Source organism: Pseudopodoces humilis, chromosome 3 (assembly GCF_049639895.1).
Source record: "Pseudopodoces humilis isolate 2021_Gansu_Grassland_sample_001 chromosome 3, ASM4963989v1, whole genome shotgun sequence".
NCBI lineage: Eukaryota > Metazoa > Chordata > Aves > Passeriformes > Paridae > Pseudopodoces > Pseudopodoces humilis.
Genome location: NC_142202.1, coordinates 75,213,013 through 75,239,073, shown reverse-complemented (window position 1 = coordinate 75,239,073; position 26,061 = coordinate 75,213,013). Strand labels below are relative to the sequence as shown.

Sequence of the window (26,061 nt, the reverse complement as noted above, 5' to 3'; positions counted from 1 at the left end):
TTTGTAGTTGGTTACTTGCAGATCTGCTGGAATTAAGCAAATTGTTGCTCTGTTAGAACTTTCAACTCTCATTGCACAGCTTCTTAAAAAAAATTGGCACAGGTTTCTAAATAATATCATTGGATTTTGTTGTCTGCATGAGTCCATCTCAGAGCTTGTTCAGATAAAATTATAGTAGTTCTGTTTTCTGTAGGCTCGTGAGTAAGGCTACTCAAGCTGTGGTTGATCCCTGAATGTTTTTCCTAGTAAGTAACAGTAGGCCAAGAAAATGGAAATATCTACAAATCTGGTAGATTGATGTTTCTTGTTTAGCAGGAAGTTTGGTACTCTTGCAGATGACAGAATACTGGTGACTGTGGTGGGTCACACTGAAGGTCAGTGTAGCCCAGTGTTGTGTCTCCAGCAGAGGTCAAAAGCGGGTGCTTAGAGAGGAATATAAGAACAAAACATGTAGTATTTTTCCTTTGAGTGAGCAAATACATGCTGCCCAAATGTTTTGACCAATTCTACTTCATTATGGATACTCTATGCTAGCCCAAATAACAAAACATACTCAGTAAATGCCAAAGATATATGGTCAGGAAAACAAGGTCTTTCTTTTAGGAATTGTTAAGTAATGCTATCTCTTTGAGGTTTTATTCTTTAAAAAATGAATATTCTAAATTTGAACAAATAACTTGAGTAGTTTAAAGAGGACCACCATTTGCTTGATGAATTTCCCAAACTCTCAACATGAAGAGAAAGGTAGGTCAAGACAGGTTGTGTTGGGAGATGAAATAAAATAAGAGATAAAGAGATAAAATAAGCTTCTTTGTATTTCAGGAAGATCAGGAAGTGTTACAGGAACTGCAAGAGACATCATCTAGCTGGTAGTCAGAAGAAACAACAGGATTTTGCTGACCTCCTCATTTGTACTTGTACCTGTTGGAAAAAAAAAAAACTGATTCTGATTCAGAGGTTTCTCTGGGCCTGTCTTCTATTAATACAGCTGTTATCTCTATCTACAGCTTAGACAAATTTGAGGGTAGTCTTTGAAGCATAAGGAAAGTGATGTGCTGTAGGATGTGTCTGAACTTCTCGCCCTTGACAGAAAGAACATATTGTGTTAGTATTTCTAAGTGTCATTAGCTCTCTCAACAGATCTGCTCTGGAAATACTTCTGTCTGCATTGGGTTTATGAACTTGAAAAGGTACTTGGTTAAGAACTATACTATCAGGGTTTTTCTTTCTGGAAGGAAAGACAAAAGAAAACATTACGATTCTCATTCTAGACTCAGATTAACATCTAACTCCTCTCTCTCATCAATCTGCTAAAATCCCAGGTGAAAGGTGCTTGATATAAATAAAGCTTATAGCAGAAATTACAACAGGAGGAAAGAGATCACTCTTGTCTAAGTAGTGGCTATGTGTCTGGAGAGGTTTAACAAGACCACAAGCAGAGATCATCAGGTCTTGGCAATAGTAGTCAGAGGATCAGTCTTAATTGTGAGACACAGTTAACCTTCAGAACATGCCCAGATTTGGCAATTTTACCAAAGTACACAGATAACATAATACGTATTTAAACCATTCAAACATGTCCTTCTATCTTTGATACAAAACAGCTCCCACCCACTTGACGTTACAGACCAAGTGATTCAGATCTATTGGCTCTTGGTTGTGGAAAAATCTGCCTTGAGGTCAGTTGTGGTTCATACCACAAGCAGCCATCCTTTCTTTACTCTGCCTAACTTCTGCCTGCTATTTTAAATGGACACAATATCCTTACTTTCAGCTGTATTTGACTAAGGGTCTGCATAGAGTCATATGCAAAGTATAAGGACCTCTGAATGCTGTGTATGTGCAGGAGCCTGTCTGTGAAAGCTGGCCCCTGTTGGGTCTAAGCAGAAGGTAAAGGAGGTGGCTGTGACTCAAAATCCAGGATTGGGAAATACAGAGAGAGAGCCTAGAGGAGTCCATTGCTGCCACACTGATGGTAATCCTGTGTGAATACCTTCCCACCTGCTGGAAAGCAGAAAATTGTAGCAGCCCAGAAAATGTTTGAGATGTGTCAGAACTTCTGAGTTCTGCCGTGTCCCTGAACATCTTTCCTGAAACTGGAGGAGGTTTTTTTCCCTGCCCCCCCATTTCCTGTATATAACAATCAGACTTTAGTAATTGCAACTTTTCTTTTAATTTTCTGAGTTACAAGCCCACATGAGGCCTTTCGGATTCATTATGCATTAACCAGTGTGTATCTGGGGATGAATAATGTTCCATCTTACTTTCTTTTTTCCCCTTGCTCTGAACGGTTGTTTTTTAACAGAAATGCCTTTTTCCTTTCGAGAACTCTCAGAAATATGTTCCTTTAAGAACCTCCTACATGGTATGTATTTGCAGTTTGTAAACACAGTATGTCAAAGAATGATTTGATTCAGTGGTGAGGCAGCCAGATATTTGCATGTCATGAGGTCTTAGGGAAACAAACTGACCCTCAGCCTTCCCTCATCCAGGCAAATTCTGATGGGACCCTCAAATAGCTCTGGCAAAGTGTTCTGTTTCTTTTGGACTTGATGAATGCTTTTTTCTGTGAAGACATGTAATTATTTCTTCCTTTATTTTGCCGCACAAGTTACCAAGAGAAGCAGCTTAAAACTAAATGTGAGTATTGAGGCTTTTTTTCTGTTATTCCTTTATCTGGTAATCTTTAAACATGTTTGTATAGAAGGCACTTAATTTAATATTTTGAACAAGTATGCGGGAAGTTTTTCCTCACAAAATTGCTGAATAAATTAGATGCAGATTTCCAAATATATATTATGTTGTTAATTTTGTGTTCCTAAAGAGATACCACACTTAATAAATAATTAAAATTATGTTTTTATTAATTCTTTTCATTGTACTAATTACCTCGCCCACTAAATTGCAGTAAGATTGTTTGGGGTTTCCTTTGTAAAGAGATGAGGATGAGTTTTGTTTACTCCAAAGAACCATCCAACAAAAAATGAATATGCTGTTTCCCATTACATTTTTACCTCCTAGCAAGCTTTCTTAGCTATTTGCTTTTGCACGAAAAAATTCTAGATAGTGTCTTTTCTGTTAAGTCACTTGGTTCTAGCAAAGGTAATTTTAGCACGTAATGTGGATTGCTCTTTATTTTGGAAGTAAAAGAGTTTCCAAGCTGATTTTTATAAGAAGACAAAATATTGCTGTAAACAACAAGTATCTCCAAATTCTCCCTCCATAAGACACTTTGTGTTTTCTTTCTTTATTTTTAGGATCATAATTTTGTTTGGAATTTACATTTAGAAATTAACTTTCAGGTGCCTTTTTTTTTGTTTGTGTTAATATTTTTCTTCTCTTTGTGCGACAAGTTGTTATTTGTACAGTAACAGAACAAACTGTAGTGGATTTGATATATTAACATTATAACAAATTGCTGATGGCCATCCCATGTAATTTTATTGCAGGATCAGGAAAGTCACTTTGATACAAGGGTGTTTAATTGGTAGAATATTGAGATGATACTAACTAACTTGCAGGGTTAGAGAAAAATTAATTCAAAAGCTGCTTGAAAAAGATTCTGATGTATGGTGTCTCCAATTTTTAGGCAGTCATAATTTATAAAGTGTGTATATTTTAGTTGACATGGTAAGACATATTTTCCATCAGCTCTGTACCGATAATCCCAGCTTTTTTCATTTATTTTCCCTACCAGAGTTTTATTTCTCAAAAGAACGGCTAAAAACTTTTAGTATTGCCTAACCATGGACAGACAGAAAGAAGTATTTTTAACTAGCATGCTTCCAAGCATCAAACCCAAAATCAGAGGGTGAAATTCCAAACCTGTTGGAAGGAGCAGCCCACCTGCCAACTCAAGATCTTGGTGCTGTCAAGGCTTTTAGATCACCTGGAGAGTAAATCTGAGCTGACTTTTTCTTCACACTTCCCTGCCAATTTAGGGTAAATGATGATCATAAATTAATCATTTCTAGTCCAACTGTTCTGTTAAAATCTCTAAAGTCCTAAGTTTGGAAGCTGGCATGGTGAAATGCTGCTGATGTTCCACTTGGGCTGGTGCAGCTGAATTCATTCTTCTGAGAATGGGACATGCTGCTCTTATGAGAAAGAAGGCTGTGAGCTCCTTGTTTCATACATTTGTGTTTTCCTGTAAAATGTCAGAGGGATCAAGCAAGGACATTTCTGTGGAAATATGCAAACATGACTCCAAGGAAACAAGTTAATAAAACCCCATGACATAAACTCTGTAGCAGCGATAAAGTGAAGGATGAGACTCGCAAAGGGAAGATACACTGCCTTAGTTCCTTCATAATGATGGCTAAGTTTAATTTGTGCTAGTAATCACACTGGAGAGGATTTTATATCTGTCCTTTAGCTAAGAAAAGTGCCTTTCTCATTAGCTTCAGTAGGTTTAAGCTAGATTTTGTAAATATCCCTATTCATGTTGCCATGTAGTATGTCACCTATCATCCCTACTTGTTCCCATTTCTTAGACTTAAGGGTTTTCTTTGATTCTACTTCATTCATGCTAGTATGCTACTTTTCTTCCCAGCTAGGGTTGCCTTTGAATTTGAATTGTAAAAGGACTGATTAATTCTTGCACATCTCAGCATAGTGTGGGTAATGGATATGAACAGGCTGTCCTAGCTGGTCACTGGCCTCACACTTAAGAGGCTTCATCAGTCAGAAAAATATTAATCTTCCTGTAATGTGTCTTTGTACATAGGTAGCAGAATTATAAGCAAGAATGGCCAAGTGCCAGAGGATGGTGTAGCTGTTAACAGAACATTTTGCTTAAGAACCTCAGAGTCATAAAGGACAATTGCAAAGTGCTCATCTGGAACATTTTATCACTTTGGCTAAATTTGGAAGTATTTTCTACCTCTAGCACTGGGAGTTGACCAGTTGGCAACCTTTGTACACCGCTTTTAGCTATTCCAGGCCAGTGCTGTGGATACAGCCTGATGGGCAGACCCATCTGATGGCAAAGGTGCAGTGAATGGCTTCTTTTGTTCCCTCTCCTGCAGTTTTGCTCTCTGGCCTTGAGGAAGTCAATTACTTTGCTGTGACAAGTATTGACCTTTTCTGTAGACAAGTAACTCACAAATGTGTTTTAGGATTATGTTATTACTGTTGTTAGAAAAGCATTTTGAAACCTTTGAAAGGAAGGCTGTAGAATACCGCAGAGATTTAGGTTTTTATTCTATTTATCAGAAGCCCATAATAGTATTAGGCTTAAAGATGCTTATTGAGCTCAGTCTTTTTCAAGTGAGCTCTTCAAGTTTCAAATTCAGCTATATCATGATTGATTTATGTACTAAAACATGCAAAACTGTGGCATAATTAGAGTTCAAAAATCTAACATGCATGGGAAAAATGTTTGGAGTCAAAACTATTTCGTGCTGGTCTTCTAATTGGCAATCTTTGTTTAGTCTAGTGCTTGAAAATTGAAGAGCATTGAGAAATATTTCAAATTAAAAGCTCAAACAGTTTGGGTTTGTTGGATTTTTTTTAAATACAGTAGCAGAATTCTTAATTTGTTTGATCACTTGCTTAGACTTTTTACTGAAAATTTTTAATAAATTTTACATAAATTAGCAAAAAGGCTTTGGATTTTATTTGTTCCTTGATGCAGTTTCTGCTACTGTGTTCCACTCTCCCACTCCTCAGACCAACCTTTTGCAACACAGCTGGTCAGAATTACGGTCTCTGAGCACCATCCTCTACCAAAAATCCATTCTAGGTTTACAAAGATAGTTGTTGCTACATTCTTCACATCATCACTAGAGTAAATCTGCGTCAACCAGACTCTACTAGTATCAGTGGGCTCACTGTTCCACACTATCCTTGAGTTAAATTATGTGTTCTTAAAACTTTCCTTAATGTTAGAAAGGAATTTCTTCATTCTTACCAAATTTCCTCCAGCATTCTAAGATTTGGTGATGGGTTCTATTTGTCTGAAGCAAATGTTGACTGTCTTGGGTGTTCAGATAAACTTTAGCCTTAATTTTTCTTCAATCAGATAATGTCAGTCCTACACTGGAATTGATTTTTAGATAGTGTGTGTTTATAATCATAGAAAGAAATTCACTCTGAAAGTCATGGTGCCAAAAAGAAAACAACAACAACAAAGACTTTTTCACATATCAGAACATTACAGAAATCCCAGCAGGGCTGTTACTGAAGGGTCAGTAACCTCACATCATAATAAAGACAGAATACCATGGTCTACTAATTTTAAATCATAGCCAATTTTAGACTATTTCAAATAGAAAGAAAATGTTTTATGTGTGGTGCAGATTTTAAGGTTTAAGGGAAATGTTAGGATACCCACTTACATAACTGTTCTGCAGATTTTATCTCCCAAGAAGCCAGAACAGGTAATGTAAGAGTCACAAAGACTTCAAGTAGGTAGCAAATATCACTGGCAGGAGCACAGGGCTGAATCTCTGTAAGGACTGGTTGTTGTTGTTTCACAGGATGTGAAAATTCAAGTGAAAACTGAGTCAACACCATGTTATCCCCTATCTTCTTTAACAGCACATTATCTACTCAACTGCTTAAGAATCCAGAGGTCTTTAATTAACAGATTAACAATTAACAATTAATTTAATTTGCCTGCCTAATGGATGATGCACAAAGACACATATTTAAAGAGACAAAAAAGGAAAACCATCAACATTTTTTATTCTATATTTGTCCTGGTAACACTGTTATTTTTCCTCCTGCTCTTTTTTCTACCAGCCCCACTCCTAAAAGGTTTCTTCTAAAAGCATTCATTGTCTTCAAAATTCCTTTTGAAGGAATTTGGACAGTTCTAAAACTGTTTTTACATTGTGAGTCCATATATCCTTTGACTGTGCTAGAATGAAATGTGCTGGATAACTATCAACACTGAATATAGGACATGATGTAAAAGAGCATGTATAATCTGAATATTTAATCTTTTTTTTTTTCCTCAGTCCAGAAGCCAGTAGCCTGTCCTTGATGCATCTACATAGATAAACTAATAAGATTTTCCTGTCCACAATGAGTTTAAAGCACCCAGAGCAGGAAATAAAAGCAAAAAGCTGCCCTGACATAATTCCACATCATTGGTGCACACACAGCTGAATTGCACTATTTTGTAACTGCAACCTTGGTGCAGATGCTGAGACTTCATAAATGAATTGTGCATAGCACTGCCCAACAGATAAAAGCACACTAGCCCTAAACTCCAGAAAATATTAAATCACCTAATTTGACATCCATGAATTGCGATAAATTATTCAGCTACATTAATTTGCACGCAGATGCCAGTGTTCTAAGTGATCCATTTTAAGAGAAGACAGAGCAGGTGGTCATGTAGCACTTAGAGGGAAGCAGAAAGAAGGCAAATAATTCTGGTGAAGAGTACCCACAGCATATTTTCATGTTGGCTGTTTGTTGTAAGCTCTGCTAGAAACCATTCTTGCCATCTGTCTCATATAACCTGTTCATTACTGTAAAAATGGTAGAATGCAAAGAGTCACACTTCTTTCAAATTTTCTTTACCAGATTAGATGCCTCATGGTCTGTCTACCTAGCAGATGCAATATACACATATGAATTTTAATATGTTTTTGCTGTTATTATTATATCTCTGTTTTCCAAAAACAGTGCAAGTGCAGAGCATCATTAATGCTAAATATCATACCCATACCTACTGTGTTGTCATCAAAAATCCAGAGTCCATGGGTAGAGACCAGACTGTTTCTAGCTGTCTTCAATGTTTCTGCTTACTCATTCTCTCCTTGTTGCCCAGAGAGGTTGTGGATGTTCCATCCCTGACAGTGTTTAAGGCCAGGCTAGATGGGGCGCTGAGCAACCTGGTCTACAGAGAGGAGTCCCTGTCCATGGCAGGGGATTGGAAATAGGTGATCTTTAAGGTCCCTTCCAACCCAAACCATTCCATTATTACTTGATCCTGCCTCTTGGAATTGCCCACCTTGAAGCCTGTTTTCTCTTGGGAAGGATTGGAGAGTGACACAGCAGTGGTCACCCCAAATATCTCCCATATAATGGGAAGACATTTGCAGTGCTACATTTGCAGTGGCCAGCATTTCTTAGACTCTACAGCAATGGCTTTACAAACAGTGCTTTCTGTTGGTGTAATAAGCAGCCTAGGGCTTGTCTGCAGAGCCACATCATCTGTATTTTCAGAGAAAAAGAAGATATCAGCCAAGCCTGATTGAGCACTGCAAGCACCAAAACTGACCTATGGAATATTTGGCCTACAAATCAAAATAACTGGGAACAATGATAATTGAAGTAGGGATCTTACATCCCAGTGTTACTGGCAGTAGCCTTTGTTTTACCTAAGCTGTAATGCTATCTAACTCATCATAATCTCTTAACAAGGCTGAGACTAGAAAATTTTAGATTTGATTAATTTTGATAAGGTGTCATCCTTTTATTAAAAGAGTGCTGTGTCTCAGTTTATATTTTTCCTCAGAAAATTAGTTCAGGTTGGCATAGCACAGCTGGTGATAAGAGGAAAAGCCACTGCAGCAGATGCTTGATTATCATTTGGGGGATTTATGTTTGGGTTTGGGGGAAGCAAGTCTTTCTTTTTTTAAGCAGGGTAATGAAAATCCTTTCCAATTTTAGCTTGTTGCTAACCATGCTGCTGCTGCTGAACTTTATATTTTTCTCATTTTATTTCTTAAAGCAGTTCTAAGTAGGTCACAGGCTTTTAAAAAACCCTTTTAGAAAAAGTTGTGCTGTATAATCTGTTGTAGTTTTTTTTTTAAAAGAAGATTGTAATTCATGGGATTCACCCCTTCTCACACAATAGAGTAATCTTCATCCATATTGCTGTTCCTGAAATAAAATGTAAGGGCAGGGAAATCTGGTCTCTATAGCTAAAACATCGATAAAGATGAGACACTGCATTTTTCAGTACGACCTTAAACATTACTATTAGAATCAGCATTCCCTATTGAAGTTCTGTTACTTCTTGTTAGTGGAAAGACTGGTTTGGTGACCTCCAGGCACTTCAGTCACCCTTGTATCACAGATATCATTTCTTATTATTACTGTTTTCCCCGGGAGAGCTTTTAGCCCAAAAGGCATGCTTGTGTCACTTCAGGAGGTGTGTCCCTGCCCGGTGGTGTCAGTGTATGGCTGAGATGGGGCACTTCTGCCCAGCTGTGCAGGCATTTAGTGCAGATGCTGTTCTAGCAGAGGTGGTTCCAAAATGCTCCTCTGATGCTGCTCCCTACCAGTATCCGAAGGGGGCCTCATGGGAATCTGGAGAGGGACTCTTCATCAGCCATACTAGTGATAGCACAAGGAGTAATGGGTACAAACTGAAATATGGGATATTTATTATAGACATTAGGAAGAAATTCTTTATGGTGAGGGTGGTGAGGAACAGGTTGCACAGAGAAGTTATGAATGCCCCACCCCTGGAAGTCTTCACAGCCAGATTGGATGTGGCATTGGGCAGCCTGGTCCAGTGGGAGGTGCCCCTGCCCACAGCATTGGAGTTGGAACCAGATGATCCTTATGGTCCCTTCCAACCCTTAAAATTCTATGAGTCTATGATTTGCACAATAGGGATGAACTAACTGGTCAAAGTCTCAGATCAGGACTTCAGTGCATGTCTTCATTTGTAATTTCCACTTTCTGTTTATTTAAACTTTTTGAAATATCATTCAAGATTCCCTAATCACAGACTGTGAGTGCCAAGGCAACAAAGGGTACTTGGAAAACACAGGCATCTGCAGGAGACCTGTTTTGTTGTTATGAGAATGTCCCCGCTCCTGTTGCAATGCCCATAAGAGAATACTGAGGGTTTGTGGAGACTTTTACCTTCCCTCTTTTGCCATTCAACAGTGATAAATTTTTTGTGGCCCATCACAGAATCACCTTGCAATCCCTCTGCTGAACCCGATGAACCTCCTGTCACCCCACTTCTCCAGTTTTGGGGAGGTGCCTCTTGATAACAGCCCATCCATGTGGGCTGTGTATCAGCCTCTCTTCCCATCTGCCAATTTGCTTTGGGTACCACTCTTTCTCATCTAAATCACCAGTTAATCTGAGTATTCTTTGTCAGATGAGCCCTTTGTAACAGATGAAATCCTCAAACCTGTTTTATGGCTCGGTATGGGTAGTACAACTAATTCTGACAGGATTTTGCATTGAAAGTCACAACAGTGCACAGCTGAATTATTTCATCACTTCATTTATTCCATACATTTGACAGTAGTCAGAAAATAATGACCATAATGACACAGGAGAAAACACTGGCTTTACCAGACTATGTGAAAACTTGTAAAAAATGTGGGTTTTATTTCAGGAAAAAAAAAAAAAGGCAAGAATTTAGTTGACTACACCATTTTAGTTTGTATGGTGTAAACAAAGTAGACAGCAATACCAATTAAGGAAAAAATTACAAAATTCCTGAGATGCTTGATCCCTTAGTTAAGCCACAGCTCTTGCCCTTTTTGCTTGTAGTCATGGGGTGTGTGAACACAGTACGATTCAGTATGAATTACCAGACCAACCTCTAAAATACCTGCTTTGTCTTGACACCCCACCAAAACAGTGTCACTTGTGGACCATGAAGTGGGATGGTTAGACTGTTACAGCTGTGTCCCGTTTGGCAACCATCCTGGCTGCTTAAAGGAGAATTTAATCAGTAAGAGCTCTGTACTCAGATGCTTCCAGGATCTGATGTTATATTACTGTCCTGTGCCACAGAGGTAAGATAGTTCAGAGTTAATTTCTCTGTCTTCTTTCCTGTGGGTTCTTGGTTTGACTTGATCTGTAATATACTCCCTTATTTCCTATTGCTTCTGTAGCCATTTTTAGAAACACAAATATTACAGAGCCCTTAATGCATAAATTTCTACATTCATTCTATAAAAATAGAAATAGGGAAAATGAAGTCAGCAAATTCATGCAAGTAAGGCAAATTGCATTAAAAATTAAAACATGCGCTTACCTGAAAATGAACAAGTGCCTGGGGCAGCTTGCTGGGGTGTCCTCCTCCTAGGAGATCAAATTATTTTATTATCCTTCAGTGTTGTTCAAAGGACTTTTTCCCATATTTTTTCTTTTTTTATGCCCTCTAAGAACAGGCCTCATTCCAATAATTGTATGTTCTTGAAGAAAAGGATGATGAAGTTCAATGGCAGGTATATTTAGATTGGGAAATAGTCCATTACAATTGCCATGAAGTGAAAGATAGAATATTTTTACCTGTATGTACATATCTGCATCCATATGTATATACTAATTCTTTTCTGAGTAATATGAATGTTTCTGGGTGTTTTATTCTTGTATGATGTGAGGGAAATTAAAATATATTTATGGAAAACCTCAAGACAAATTATTGAGAGGTTTATCCTTCTAGTTCTGCCTTTTAGATCCAGTGAGAACACAAGAATTTTTTTCCTGATGATTCCATATTTATCAGGATTCACAGCTTCACAGTCATGTTCTTATAGCTTTCTTCACAGAAGTCTTCTAATGCTCTTCATTTTATAGGAAATCATTTGACTCTCCAGAAAGTCCCTGTCATAATTTGTTGTAGTTCAATTCTATCTTAATCTGCTTTAACAGCAGGCTGACTTGCCAGATCTAGTTTTTTGTTTTCATCTCTTTTTATCATTCAGTCCATGCAACTGCTGCATTCTCAAATCTGACCCCAGGGGCTCCAGTTAAAATATCCTCACATCCTTGGCAACGTCTCTCTCACCTCCTTGGAATATTCTTAACACTAAAAATGATACCACGTATCCCTGCCTACCAGGTACATAAAAATCAACAGAATTTAGCTTCCAATTGAAAATGTTCCAATTTAAATAGTAAAATCATCTTTTCCCAAGGAATGGAGACATGGCAGTCTTTCCCTGTGCCTAGGACTCGAGTTAGCAGTTGGAATGCTGGAGTCAGCGTTTCATTCCATGAGAGTGAATAACATCAGATCTCCAGAGATTTCTTAACTGACCTTCAAAACACAAAGTCTAGCTTCCAGCAAACTTAAAGTAAACATATTACTCTAGAGATTATGATCAAAGCACAAGAAAAACATTCTACTTAACTGCGTGGCACTTGTGCCATTACTATTTATTGGAGAAAGGATAAATGGTGCTGGGAGAGACAAGATTCACCTTTTTTTGTATTTTCTAATGGTAAAAGTAGTTCTCAAAGGTTGCCCATACCTTGGCCAAGAGGTTTGCAAAAATCTTCATTCTTTTGCATACCATTGCTGCTTCATTCCCAAATTTATCATGATTCATGGTCAAACTGAAGGTTTTTCTAAAGAAAACTCTTGGGCAACTTGAACATTTTATCAGAGGACACTCTCAGGCTTTGACTCTGTTCTTGGGGGTACCTTTTTAAAAGTCCTTAAGCAACAATTTTCATCTGTAGAACAGGACTAATAGCACTTTGATCCCATATCCATATAGGGGTTTAGAAGGATAATTATGTTACAAATTCAGTAGTTCTGAAGTATTATAGTAGTGGGTCTTGTTTGTGCACACAACATGGACTTCCTGGAACAGACTGACTTCCTGGGGAAAAAAGCAATAATCAAGAGAACCACTTGCTAAAGAAACTTACTTGGTATGCAGAGTTTTTGATAACTTAAAAACCTGATTGACCTTCATTAGAAGGAAAAAACCAGAGATATTTCTACAGATATGGGAAGCTATTTGTTGGTGAGGTTTGCGCAATAAAAATGCGCTATAAGTAACAAAACTTTTCATGAATGCCCCATTTGGATTTTGCTGTTTAAACTGAGATGGAACTCTGTCAGGAAGCAGGAGTACTGACCCAGCAAGGAGGGGATCAGTAAGGTGGGTCACTCAGGGTTATCTTCTAAGGCAGTTCATTATTTAATTCACACGAAAAAAAGAAATTAAAATCCTCTGAAACCCAGTTTCAAGCCTGTCCTGTGACCTTGATAATGGAGCACAGTTAACCACAAACACTCCTTGATTGTGTCCTTAGGCACCAGTTTATACTTCTTTCCCGAAACAGAGCAAAATGCTCAAAACTTAACCTTGACTTTGGTCATGACTGTGATTGTGCATTAAATGCACTGAGCTCTGCCTGGTTTTTATGTGCCACTTTCTGTAAATGTACAAGCTGATGGATGTAATTTTCTCTCTACAAGTGTGTTCATTTGTTTATTTGTTACACATTCAAATCTCTGATCTTAAGGAAATGGAAGTCCAGATTTAAGCCCTGTTATATTATTTTTACAAGGATATCACATAAAACACATCAGAAATATTTTTAAGAAAGCATGTTTCCCACTGATCTGAGTTCCAGATTATTTATTTCCTTACTGCACCCTGTCTTGGCTGACGCAAACCCTAGGGGCAGTAAGAAATACCGTATATCAATTCAGCTCTAAAGATTTTCAGTTTACAGGAGCAACAAGTTTTCCAATCAAGTAATTACTTTTGGTCTGAAATAAGTATGGCAGCCTCTCTTCCTGCCCCCTTTCCACTATTTTACTAGTACACCTCCCAGAACAGAGTAATAAATGCCTGACCTTATGCACTGGTGCCAGTGGAAACCTGCAGTAATTGTTTTTTTCTCACAGCTCAAACAATCATTTTGGTTTAGAGCTTACTGAAGCAGAAACCCAGAAAAATATTTTATACCTTTTTAAAACTGAACCATGGTTACAAGACAGTCAGTGAGTGTATAAAAACAAATTATGAGGGTGTGACTCTAAGTGGACTAGATATAGGCTTTGTCATGGATAAGAACTCCCTCTAATCTTGTCTTCTGTACGTTCTTCCTTATTCTCAGGCTCTGCATCTGGTTATGAGAAATTAATTTGCTCTGTTATTCAAAGTACAAAAAATTTCAGCTGCCCAAAGTCACTGACATGTAAATATTTTAAGAGACCTTCCCCAGTTGTTTTCAATTCCTCTAAAATTCATGATTGCGGATACCATTGAGTTTAATGAAGAGTGCAATCCAATGAGCCCAGCAGATGTTCTTGGGGTTTCTTCACTGTGAACTTTCTGGTTTCTTCTTCATTTCCAAGAATCAAGACCCAATTTTAGCAGACTGATGATGCTCCGACCAGCAATAAGAAGACTGAAATAAGTCTCCATCTCCACAATCCTTAAAACATTCACTATTGCAGATCTATAAGCAGCTGAGGTTTGGATGTTTGTCCGAGCCTCTTTAGCCCAGAAAACTGAAGGATGGGAAATTCACACAACTGACTCTCAATAGACTTGTGGTATTTCCTGCACTTGTCCAGCACAGAAATATAAACTATCTCACATTATTTTGGTACTGCCAGCACGGAATCCGGCAATGAAGAAATATGTAAGAAAAAACAATCTTTTCCTATAACAACAAGTGAAACTTTCTTTAAGTTCTGATTTTGTTTGACTTACGATTTAGTTTATTTTTCTTTATATTTTACCCTTTTGCTCTCCTGGGGTATTTGTGTGACCTTACAATGCCACCAAACATTAGCAGCACAGTTGGGATAATGCAAAAAACAGTCGTATATCCTGGAGTCCCTTGTCTTCCTTCTGTTGGGTCAGGCAGATGTGGGGGTATTTTGAAAAGAAAGGAATGAGCAGAAAGACAGGAGTATCAAGAGAAGGTCCGGAAGACTCTACAGAGTGCCTGTCTCTTCTCTTTGGCCTTTTACCTCTGCAGTTGGTTTCATTTCTGAATTATTGCTTCTATCTCCATTACCTGACTTCTGGATGAACCATATCTCAGAATCCAGTACATAATGCTGATAATGCCAGTAGTTCTACATAAATCTGAAGATGACTTCATTTTCAGGTGTCTGACCTGAAACAATGCTAGAACAAGCTGAAGTAGCCCTCTTGCTCCCCACCACGTAGGTAATACAATTTGCAGTATATGTTGTTAAAGGCTACCATTCTATTGTAGAACAAGCCAGCATTAAGAAACCTAGGACACTGCAAATGACCAGGAAATGCCTGTCTAACTTTCACAGGTAATGCAGCATTACTTGGTATTTGAGCAAGCAAATGGTCATGCACTGAATTACCTGATTTTTCCATCTTTTGCAGATCACGTGGGGGGCTCCAGCAGGATGACTAGCAGTCACACAGACTGTCATTTCTGCCTGCAGTCTCTCCGTGGCAGGAAATATGCACTAAGAGATGAAAATGCTTACTGCGTTCCGTGTTATGACAGCCTGTACGCCAACCCCTGTGAAGAGTGCAAGCAACCCATTGAGTGCAGCTCCAAGGTAAAGATTTAGCTTGCCCTTTTTGTTCCTTGTTAAATTATACACAAATCCAGTTCTTTAATGGCAGATTTGGTATCCAGCCCTTTGCATATCCCTGTATTGGTGAAGAGACCTAAGCACAGCTGTTGTACATCCACAGACAGCAGAGTGAAACATTGCTATTTCCCCTGAATAGGAAAGCTCTGGGATCAAAGGTGAGGAAATCTGCACATGCATATACCCCAAGCATACAGCAAGGCTGTGGTGTATGTGTGGACCTCAGCTAGGCTCCATCCTTCACCTCCAGTCACTCACTGGCAGCAGAGGCTGCACAGTGCTGGAGGGGTGATAAGGTGGGTGGTGTAATTCAGTGTATCAGATTGATTGACACCTTGGAACTTCTGTGAGATGTTCAATGAAAAAATATTTTGAGCATTGAATAAATTACTTTTCCTGTAGGTGTTGACAAGCAGATGCCAAGTTGAGAAGACAACATGTTTATAATTTGCATATTCTCTCTCTCTCTTGGAAATGAAATATTTTTTAATTTCTGCTAAATTCTATGTTTACTTTGCTGATGTCACAGATGGCATGTTAACGGCAGTGTTTCTGACCTTGTCCTTCCTTTCACCTGTCCATATTTTACAATATTAATTAATAATTCAAGTCCCTCCTTGATCTTTGATGGGTTTTCTAGTACTCCATACTTCAATTTAGAACACTTATATTTGACTTTGAATTTTAAGGTCAAATGAAACCTATCAAAAAGTATTTGTGTTGCCAAGTATAGTGTGTACTGGTCACCTTCTCCCTATGCTCTCTTTGCCTATGTTCCTTAGAAATAAAAAGACAGAAAGTTATTAAAATAAACCTCTTGGAAGGCTTTCCCAGCCCAAGCGCTTCAAAGCACATCAACTGAGTGCAGGAATCATCCAAAGAAAATGCCGGTTTGGATGAAGACACTTCTCAAACTCTCATCACCATTTTACCCACGGCAATGTAGCACCAGTCAGGTTCACCAGGAGGGCACATGCTTTGAGTTCACTTAATTTCACCTTTAAAATCAAAAATTAAATAAGTGGCAGGATTACTGTTGTTGAAGATCATAAACAAAAAGCCATGTCTTTGGACTGAGTGGAAGGAAAAAATGGGAGAAAAAAGCAGATGTGGTAAGAAAGGAGAGAACCTGGCTAGAGACATCTAGAAAAGTGGCACACAGACATCTGCAGCTGATTGTCTCACCTCTGCCAAGGGGCTAGATCTTGGTTTTCTTCTTCTCCTCTTCACGCAGTCTTTGCCTCGGGCTGCTCTGGGCTGACAGCCTAGTTCTTGCAAGGTTCAGAGTGCTAACTAAGGCGATGAAAGTGCTCAGCACATCCTGAAACAAAGCATGGTATTTCTTTCATTTTTAGCTCTTTATAAGGCAGGGACATGATAAAGGAGAGCAATGAGATTGGATTTGTGCCCTTTTATATTTCTTACTTACAAAAGAGCCCTGGAAGTGTTTATTTTTTAAGCTGGGAGGGTTTTTTGGAGGTAAATTTTCCCCTTACTTTTCTAACTATGGAAAAATTAAATCTGTTGTTTGGTCTTTTTTTAATTCTTAGTCAGGATCTCATACATATACTGTTAGTTCTTTAATCCCTTAAGCCCACTGAGTCTTAAACAGACATTTTTTCTGCCAAGTTTTCAGGGGGATTTTTATCAGATATAAACAAAAGCAGTATTTTTTAAAAATCTTACAATTGTTTTGCTCTCAATGAGATTTTAATTGCTTGTTTTCTGACATAACTTAGCACTGTGTCAGCTGGAAGAAGAAGTTGTAACCTTGAAAATACATCAGGTTCATTTCAAATTCTGCAGAATATGAGCTTCCTCTCCAGTGGTTTGTGCACATTAAAAATGTTGATCACTTGTTTCCCCTTGAAAGACAAATGTAATATATGATTCTTCCAATAAAAACATACCTCTATGTTACATAAGGAAAGACATTCTGCCAAAGCAGCTCATAATGGCCTTTGCAAGAGGTCTACACAAGAGTGTGACATTGAGTGCTTACACCTTTCCTGAGCACACTTCTGGTTGGATCCACCACTGCAATGTTCCTTGGTTTTCGTTTTAGTTCTGGAAGGAACTGAGGGATAAAAACACTGTAAATAAATGTTTTGATTAACATGAACTTACTTTCTCCGAGGATCTGGCCTACAAAGGCCGTCACTGGCATGAGGGGTGCTTCAGGTGTGCCAAGTGCAGTCGCTCACTTGTGGAGAAACCATTTGCTGCCAAGGACGAGGTCTTGCTGTGTACTGACTGCTACTCCGATGAGTACTCATCCAAGTGTTTTCACTGCCAGAAAACCATTATGCCTGGTAAGACAACAGGGGCTCTTTGCTGAGAAATTGAACCACATTTTTAAGAATGATCACCTCCTGGAATAACCAAGCTACAAGGTCCTTGACTTTCAGAACAGCTTGGAGGTGACTACTCTTCCTTTGTGTGTAGTAGCACTGTCCCAGCAGCGGGGAGAAAGCAGGCAGACACATCTCATCTATCATTGACGGGTCTTATGAATCCTTATAAAAATATTAAGAGTTCAATGCCGGGTAAAATGTGTTCATGTGGTGTCCTTGGTTCTGCTGCAGTTCTTAGGAGGCATATCCCACTGTGAGCATAGGTAGACAAACTGAGCCATTGTGAGCAGGAGTGCCAGATTAGACAAGTCATTGACATGTTTTCCACATTGACCAGACCCTGTGCTTGTGTTCTTTATACTAGTGCTTTCACTCAGCATACAAATTTAAACAAAAATTTTGTTTAAATTGTCAAGACAATTTGCCTTCAAATCATTGGCAGCATTTTTACTAAAATTAATAAAAGTCCATTTTATAATATTGTCCATGTTTACAATAGGCTTACTTCCTGCCATTAGCAACCTTGAAAATTTGGCACTTTCCACTAAACTGCTTCTCAGCTTTTGATTGTGTCTGTTCAGGACATGCTCTAAACTTCATCACTACCACATCAATAAAGCTCATACAGCAGAGTGATTATCCAAAAGCTGCCTCTTCACAGGCATCTGAGAGAAGCCACAGCACCATTTGTTGCAAAAGGAAGCTGCTTGCTTAGAAAAACGTGTCCCTAACTTTTGGAACAGAGAACATCAGTAAATTTGGCAGTGACACTGGAATTTTATTTTTCAGTATATCTTAATGCCAAACAGTAAGATCCAGGCTGTGCAAAATTATAGTCTTACTATTGCTACTAGATTACTCATGTTGTATTCAACCTGTAACACTAGTTTGTATTTTTACAGTTTGTTTCCCTTTCATTACAAGTAAAATCTGCATTAGTGGAAACAAATATTGTAACAATATAGTTGTGTTCATTTTAAGGATTATAACCTGTTTAAATTGTATATAGTTTACAAAAATATTGTCAAATAGGCACACCTCACTAGATGTGATCAAAAAAGTGCCAGAATACACTCTGGTTTGTGTTATTATCTTCTGGTGTATATCCACACTGCTTGTTTTGTCACAGAGTCTAAATCTTTGCAGCAAGTGCCTGAAGGCGTGAGAAACGGTGCAACAGTGGCATGGGAATGCCAGCCAGTCTCTGTATCATTAACCTCCTTCTCATCGGCATGCTAGCTCTGTGTTGAAAAGATCTAGTTGTGAAAGACAGTGAGATTAGCCTTCTGGTCTCTGGGATGAAGCTGAAAACCTTTTGTGTCTAAATACAACCAGTAATTTCTCCACTGGCCCCACAGTTCAGGAAACAGGTACAGTGGGATTAATCAGCAGCAATTTTCTTCATTTGGAAAGGATAGTAAAGCACCTTGCACCTCTCTGTGCAGTCTGATGCTACCTACAGGTAGGAAGTTATGGATGGGGATCCACTGAAAAAATTGCTCCCAGATACATGTGTATATCTTAGACTTATGTTTCTATATCAAGATAGGACACCTGTACACAGAGATAAAAGCTCTGAAACTCCTCTGACAAACCTTTAACTGAGCAACTTTCTGTCCTTGTGCTGTATCAGAAGCATCTAGTAAAACATGATAAAAAGAATTGCTGTTCTAGGACAGAAATGGTGAGCTATAGGAGAAGTCGGTGTAATGTGATGTATCACAGAAAAAATATTTACTTTTAGAAAGTTCCAGTTTAAGCTGATGAAGATAAATAATGCATTTATAAGCAAAGGAGCCTTAGTTTAAGAAAGACAGAAGACAGGACAATAATAAATGTGCTAAACATCCAACAAATTAATCTCAAATTTATAAAAGTGCTGTGTACCTGAACATTATCACTGAGTTGACTGGTTTGATAGAAACTGAGCAATTCAAGCATAATCACAAAGAAGAAACCCCAGAAGATTCATATAAGAGTAGACTATAACAATCATAGCTTAGGCAGTTCAGTACATCTTTTGCTAGATTATATGGCACTGAATGGGTTCTTGAAATTTCAAGTGCATTCTTAGAACCTCTATTAAATTTGAGATATCTGTTTTCTTGGGTAATCTGATACTGAGGTAGAAGGTTCAAAACAAGAGCATTCCCAGCATTTAAAACTTATATTTCAAGGCTACATTTGAGAGGATTGTTCACTTCACTTTTTTTTTTTTCAGGTTCACGTAAAATGGAATTTAAGGGAAGTTCCTGGCATGAATCCTGTTTCGTTTGCCAGTATTGTCGGCAACCATTGGGAACAAGACCATTAATCACCAAAGACAATGAGAATTACTGTGTGCCCTGTTTTGAGAAGCAATTTGCTCACCATTGCTATGCTTGCAAAAAGGTAATTAAACATACAGTGCAAAAATTGCTCTAATGAGACAATATTGCTTGTGGGAAAAAGGGCTGGATCACATGAAATGTCTGGTGAGCTAAGAGTAAGAGCAGAGTCCCACTGACACTGGACACTGAAAGCCAACAGTGACAGTGTCTCCTGTCCACCCTTGCTAATCTGACTGATTATATCTGAAATAAACGTATTTGCCAAAACAAGTGCTTTGGGCTTCTTTAGTTATTGATTGTAATTTTTAGCAAAGGTAAAATGGAAAGTTGTATAAAGCTCTTCTCTCCTGAAAATCTCTGATTTTGCCTTGGTAAATGTGCCTCTCTTTCCATTACTTTTTCAGATGTATTCATATGCATAATTAGCCACCTGAATTGAGCAAATCATCTGCAATCTTGGCTATTCTTTCTTGAAATGTATCAGCTATGTAGTGTAACTAGCAGATGAAGTAACACTCAATTGTGTTAACACTACTCAGGGGTCCCACCGGTGCAATACATAATGATACCCTTGTGGGTACCTGAAAGCTTGATTTGATTTCTTTTTTCCCCCAAGTACAGATAAATCAGTCCTTCCCTCCCTCATTTTTTTTATGTTTTAAGATTGTCTCTTGTCGATGAAAATAATCAAAGCATCATACTATTCTAGTGTGATACTTTTCTCTAGGGAAATGTTTTAAGCTGCTTTTTATGGCAGAATTTTACTTATTCTTTAGTACCTGCATCGCTCTGGAAGCACTTTTTTTATTGTTTTCACTTCATCAAATAACTTATAATTTCCTGAAGTTATGTAATGATTACTTGTAAATCTCTACCTCTAACAAAAGCTTTTAATTTCAGGAAAATATGTTGCCTACTTTTTTCTTCAGTAGTTAAACTTTAGAAAGTACTTTTATATATTCCCATGTCTCTACATCTAGTCTTTAATTTGCATTAAATGAACACTCCTACATGAAATAATCAGGATTTCTTTCTTAAAAACTAGGAATGCAAATAGTCCCCCTATATAATAGCTAAAACCATTTTACTTCTGAAACCTGCATCAATTCCCACACATGAGAATTGAGCCCAAAGTCATTAAATTGCCAAACCAAATCTTGAATTTTTGTCATCAATTTTTAGATTTTACTGGAAAAGCAAATGGAACCACAAAGTAGCCCAAAACTGGATTGTCAAAGATATCAGAAACTATTTAAATCACTTTATTCCTTGACATGACCCAGAAAATAAATTCTTTATTTTCCTGAAAGTATATTCCCCAGGGAAATTTGATGATATCTCTGTTCTTACTTAAGTTTTTCTTCAGCTTTTTATCCTCCTGTTCCAACAGTATTCATTCATTCATTCAGTCATTCATTCATGCATGCATTCATTCCCTATCATGCATATGACTGGATAGCAGAAACACTATCTTACAGCTCATCTTTATAGAAATTTATCTGTATAGTCTCTCACACATTCTGTGAAACCAGCCCTTTACCACACAAACGGGAGCCAAAGAACAACTGGAAATTTCCCTCTTCAGAAATAACCAGTGCAGAGCTGTGAGTGTATTGCTGGCAAAGAGAAGTTGATGACACTGATAAATGTGATTTTTTTCTTCTTCTGACCAAGTAGATCTCCTTTCTATTTTGCTTCTGTTTCTTTACTGTCTTTTTTCCTATTTAAAATACTGTTGCAGCTGAGAGACAGCAAAATACTGGTTGGAGATTAACTATTATCTCAGCATCAATTCTCTCACCCACTGCTTATCACTGAGAATTTCTCTTCTGAAAGCATGCCTGATTCTAAACACTTATATACAGTGCAATAGAAAAAATTTCTTTAAAGGTAACATATTTATTACAAATTATGAGGTTATATACTGTAATAGAAAATTGAGAATAACAAACAGTTATTCTGTTATAAAAATATATAGTTACATATATAAAAATATATAAACTATATATAGAGATATATAAAGAGTAGCATGTGGAGTTCAACAGCAAATTAGTTAAATGGATAATCCAGATGAAAACCAGTTGATGTGACCACCCTCTTTTCTCTTGTACATAATGGAAGAGAGAAAGCAAGTGGAAGTACTTATGAAGGACTGGACAATCCTTTGTGACTCATACCTTTGTTTCTTTTCTCTCTCCTTGTTTGTCAATACATTAGGTTATAACTTCTGGAGGAGTGACCTACCATGACCAGCCTTGGCATAAAGAGTGCTTTGTGTGTGCTGTGTGTAAAACTCAGCTGTCTAGGCAAAGATTCATTTCCAAAGATGAGTACCCATACTGCGTAGACTGTTTCAGCAAATTTTATGCCAATAAGTGTGCTGCTTGCAAGAAACCTGTTACAGGTGAGTCTTGTCTTCTAAAGGAGACCAGACAGAAATGAATCATCAGTCTCCTCTCAAAGAAGACTTTCACTTTAGAAAAAAACATTAAAAATACTATCATCACAATGAAAGACTGAAGGAGTTAACTATCAGAGAGACTGTGTCACATGTCCTGTATCTTGCTAGGACATACTGATCGCACATGTTCCCTAACTGATGAGGAGCTGTTTTATGTGCCCAAAGGAGTTCCTCCATTGCTTGATGTAGTGTTTTCTGTATTAAAATTCCTCCTTGAGAATATTAAAAAGATGCTTCTTTTTCCTCTTCCCAGAATAGTATACACAAGCCCCTCTGTGATTTCTTCAGTTCTGTTTTTAAATGCAAATGTGATCAAACTGAAAACAGATTAACTGCCTGCTGGTAAGGCACACCTGTCAAATTAGAAAGCTTGCCAAATGCAGCAGGGCTCTATTTCGTACATCCTTGTATACTTATGTATGATTTCTAATGTGACATGTATGTCACTGGTCTATGATATCTGAAGTTTTCTGGTGTTCTGCATCTAATCCTGTTATGTGTTGAAAAGTACTGCCTGATTCTTACAGGTGCATGCTGCATATGTCACTGGACAAAGAAATCGATGAATACTCAATCACATGTGCATGATTAAAAAAAGAAAAAACCTACAAAATAACAACAACAACAAAAAAATCAAAACTATTCAATTTCTTTCAGTCCACAAAATCTTATTTCAGATAATTCTGCTAGGAATCCCATTATCTGGTAATTTCCAAAATAATCCATCTTGAAGAAACTTAATTACTAAATTTCACTCAGAGTTGTGACTATACGTTTCAGCATATTGCAAGTAAATTTCATGGGGTTTGTTGGGAAGATCAGCAAACCTGGATGGACATTCTGATAATCCCATTGTGTCCAGATCTCATAAAGGAATATGCAAGCAAGCAACTTGTGGCTTTGCCTGAAATATTTGCCACTGTTTAAATTTTAAAGTGGTTTTTCAATTCAGCCAATAAAAAATATTTCACACTATGCATTTTTGTTCATTTTTCCAATCACACATCAGAAAGTCATCTGTTGCATTATTGTTGCAGAAATACTGGATTCAGATCTTCCTTTTTTTTCATACTCTCTTTCAGCTCTTGGAGGTGCCAAATACATCTCATTTGAGGAGCGTCAGTGGCACGGGGAATGCTTTAACTGCGTGAAATGCTCTGTCTCCCTGGTGGGCCAGGAATTCCTCACTCGGCAGGATGACATCCTTTGCCACAAATGCGGCTCAGCTTCATAGTTCTGTGGAAAGCTGTGCAGCTGTACAGCTTCACTATTCCCACTCTGCTGTAAGAAAACCAGATAAGAGGCACTACAGTTATTTAGTCATTGAAGTAATTTTGCAACAGCAGTTTAACTCCGTCCTAGCTCTCAACTGCTTATAAACAAAAATTAAACAACCGCCCCATAGTGCTTAATAAAACAATGCAGATAGGATTTGTATATATTTTAAGCCTAACTTGAGTATGTTTTCCTTGTAGCACACTGCACTCTGCTGTTAGAATCTCAAAAATTTGTCTTTTATCACCTATGAACCAGAGAGGATTTAAAAGTCTGTTTGGCATATGAATAATGATGAGGCATTAGCACTGATTCACAGATGCAGATCTTGGCAGGGAAAGCTGGGCACAAGCATTTTTCTAATGGATAATAACACTGAAGAGAACACCTTGTAAATATTATATTCTTCCATACTTTGGGCAAATAAGATGCTGAAAAAGCAGGCAGAAATTGTGAAAGGAGATGCTTTCACACTGAGGACTGCAGAGTCAGAGAGGACCATTCAAAGGGACAATTCAATGGGAAAAAAGGTCACTTCCCTTACTGAGATTGCTACCCAAAGAAGTCAGCCAAAACACTACAGCACAGGTCCTTTCCCAAAACTGGGTAACTGTACTTAATTTTTTAGGCATAGCTGCTCTAGAACATACATAAACCCATATTTTCAGCTGCTGCAAGAGGTAAGGATTGCCCAAGATTGAATAGTGCTGACATACATTTTCCCATAATCAATATGCCTTAAGACTTTTTCCACTGCCTTTGCTATACCTTCAAATACAGGCCTAAAATATATATTTTTTATTAGTTGACACAAGAGCCATTTCATACTGGTCCCTTTAATGTTGTACTTTCCTTCATTCAAAACCACTTTGCCAGCAATTGAAGCCCTGTTAAGGACCTTACATGCTTGGTCTTTGATTCACAGTTCATTCCTATGCTTGTAAATTCCTTCTTGTGGACAGCAGGCTATAAACTCGCCAGAACCAATTCCTGATTCATTTCACCATTAACCACATGTGTTTTTTAACAGTATGTCGAGAATTAGTAATTGTCATTGCAAGCCAAGCAGCTCTTGCTTGCAGTACAGGGCCTTAGTTTCTAGATAGCCAGCCTTTATATCTACTTGCTGAGCTCCAGCACTCAAATATCTACTATTAAAGGGCAACTAGAACTGAGTTACAAACAGTTATCTTCTTCCATAATGTGCGTCACAGTGGCCTGGTTCGTGTACTGGGACACTGTGGATGGAGCAGTGATGTTAGGAATGGCAGGTTCTGCACTGTCCAGCAGAGTTTGAGTCCTCATCTCGCATGTCTTTAAGTCATTCTTCTTTAGACTCTAACCTTGAGTACACAGAGTTATTTGGCTAACTTGGGTGGCCCTCATTCATATTGAAGACAGACATTACTTTGTGTAGAAAAGTGAAAAAAACAAAAAGAATATGTGTGCATGGCTAAACCAGGGCAAAAGTGCAGTGGCATGAAATCACTATGGATTACGACTGACCAATGAGTACATAGCAGTCTGTTCTCAATCAATAAAATATTGATGTTTTGCTTGATGTGGGGTTAGTTTTTGGTTTTCATCTTCTTCTTTCATGGCAGCTTTTATGGCAGTCTAGAGTTTGAATAGTTTATGTTTTTCATTTAACCCCAGCTGCTTCCTTTTCTATTTACACATCTCCTATGGCTGACACAGGTTCTTAGTAAGGTTTAGATTCCCATAAACAGAAATATGTTTAATTGCCTTATATGTATAAATATATATATATATATATATATATACATACATACAAACACACAGACATAGTGGCTCACAGTTATGTATGATGTTCTAAAAATTTGCACTGTTAGTACATGGTCTTAAATTTTTTAATTAAAATTATGAATCACCATGTTTGGGCTTGTCTGTGGGGTGTACCTTTTGTTTGTGTGAAATAACATTCAGCACATCTCAAGAGTGTGGTTTGGGGCCTTTATTCAGTCTCCTCTGAAGAATCATAAATCCTAATTACAAATTGACGCAGGAATTACCAGGCAGCCTCCTAAGACATGGGGATGTCACAGGTCAGACACACCGATCATGATAATCCTAGTCTTCCAGCCTTAACATTTATGAAAATGAAATTCTTCTCTGACTCATCAACTAATTATATTTTTAGAAATACCAACTGAATTATTTATTTCTTCTGCAGTAAATACTGTACAGTCAAATCTGACACTGAGCATTTTCACTTCAGAATAATAGTAAGAAATAAATGTGATTGCTATAAATAGCCTGAATAAAAGATAGTAAATTGCTATTTCCTAGTCTCTGACACCAGCTACCAATGTCTGAATATAAGTACAGTGATACTCTGGTGTTGGG

The 26,061-nt window shown here is 37.8% G+C and overlaps 1 protein-coding gene across 4 annotated transcripts; it reads left to right on the top strand.

The window, feature by feature from the left end:
- The first annotated feature begins 312 nt into the window (after window positions 1-312).
- FHL5 (four and a half LIM domains 5) lies at window positions 313-25,427 on the top strand. 4 transcript variants are annotated; one of them, XM_005518219.3, is made up of 6 exons: window positions 313-2,640; window positions 15,057-15,238; window positions 17,412-17,586; window positions 19,850-20,019; window positions 22,176-22,362; window positions 23,502-25,427. In XM_005518219.3, exons 2-6 carry the CDS (start codon window positions 15,080-15,082, stop codon window positions 23,651-23,653), a joined length of 843 nt encoding a protein of 280 aa, XP_005518276.1. In that variant the 5' UTR covers window positions 313-2,640; window positions 15,057-15,079; the 3' UTR covers window positions 23,654-25,427. The 4 variants fall into 4 exon arrangements, with proteins under 4 accessions (XP_005518276.1, XP_014103817.1, XP_087909864.1 ...); XM_014248342.2 differs by lacking the exon at window positions 313-2,640 and adding an exon at window positions 10,524-10,727; XM_088053738.1 differs by lacking the exon at window positions 313-2,640 and adding an exon at window positions 12,815-12,830.
- The last annotated feature ends 634 nt before the right edge of the window (window positions 25,428-26,061 follow it).

Excerpts from the sequence above, each read along its gene's own strand:
- FHL5 (XM_005518219.3), top strand. The coding sequence starts at position 15,080 with ATGACTAGCAGTCACACAGACTGTCATTTCTGCCTGCAGTCTCTCCGT. Across the intron at positions 15,239-17,411 it reads CCATTGAGTGCAGCTCCAAG|GATCTGGCCTACAAAGGCCG; the intron begins GTAAAGATTTAG and ends ACTTTCTCCGAG. Across the intron at positions 22,363-23,501 it reads TTGCAAGAAACCTGTTACAG|CTCTTGGAGGTGCCAAATAC; the intron begins GTGAGTCTTGTC and ends ACTCTCTTTCAG.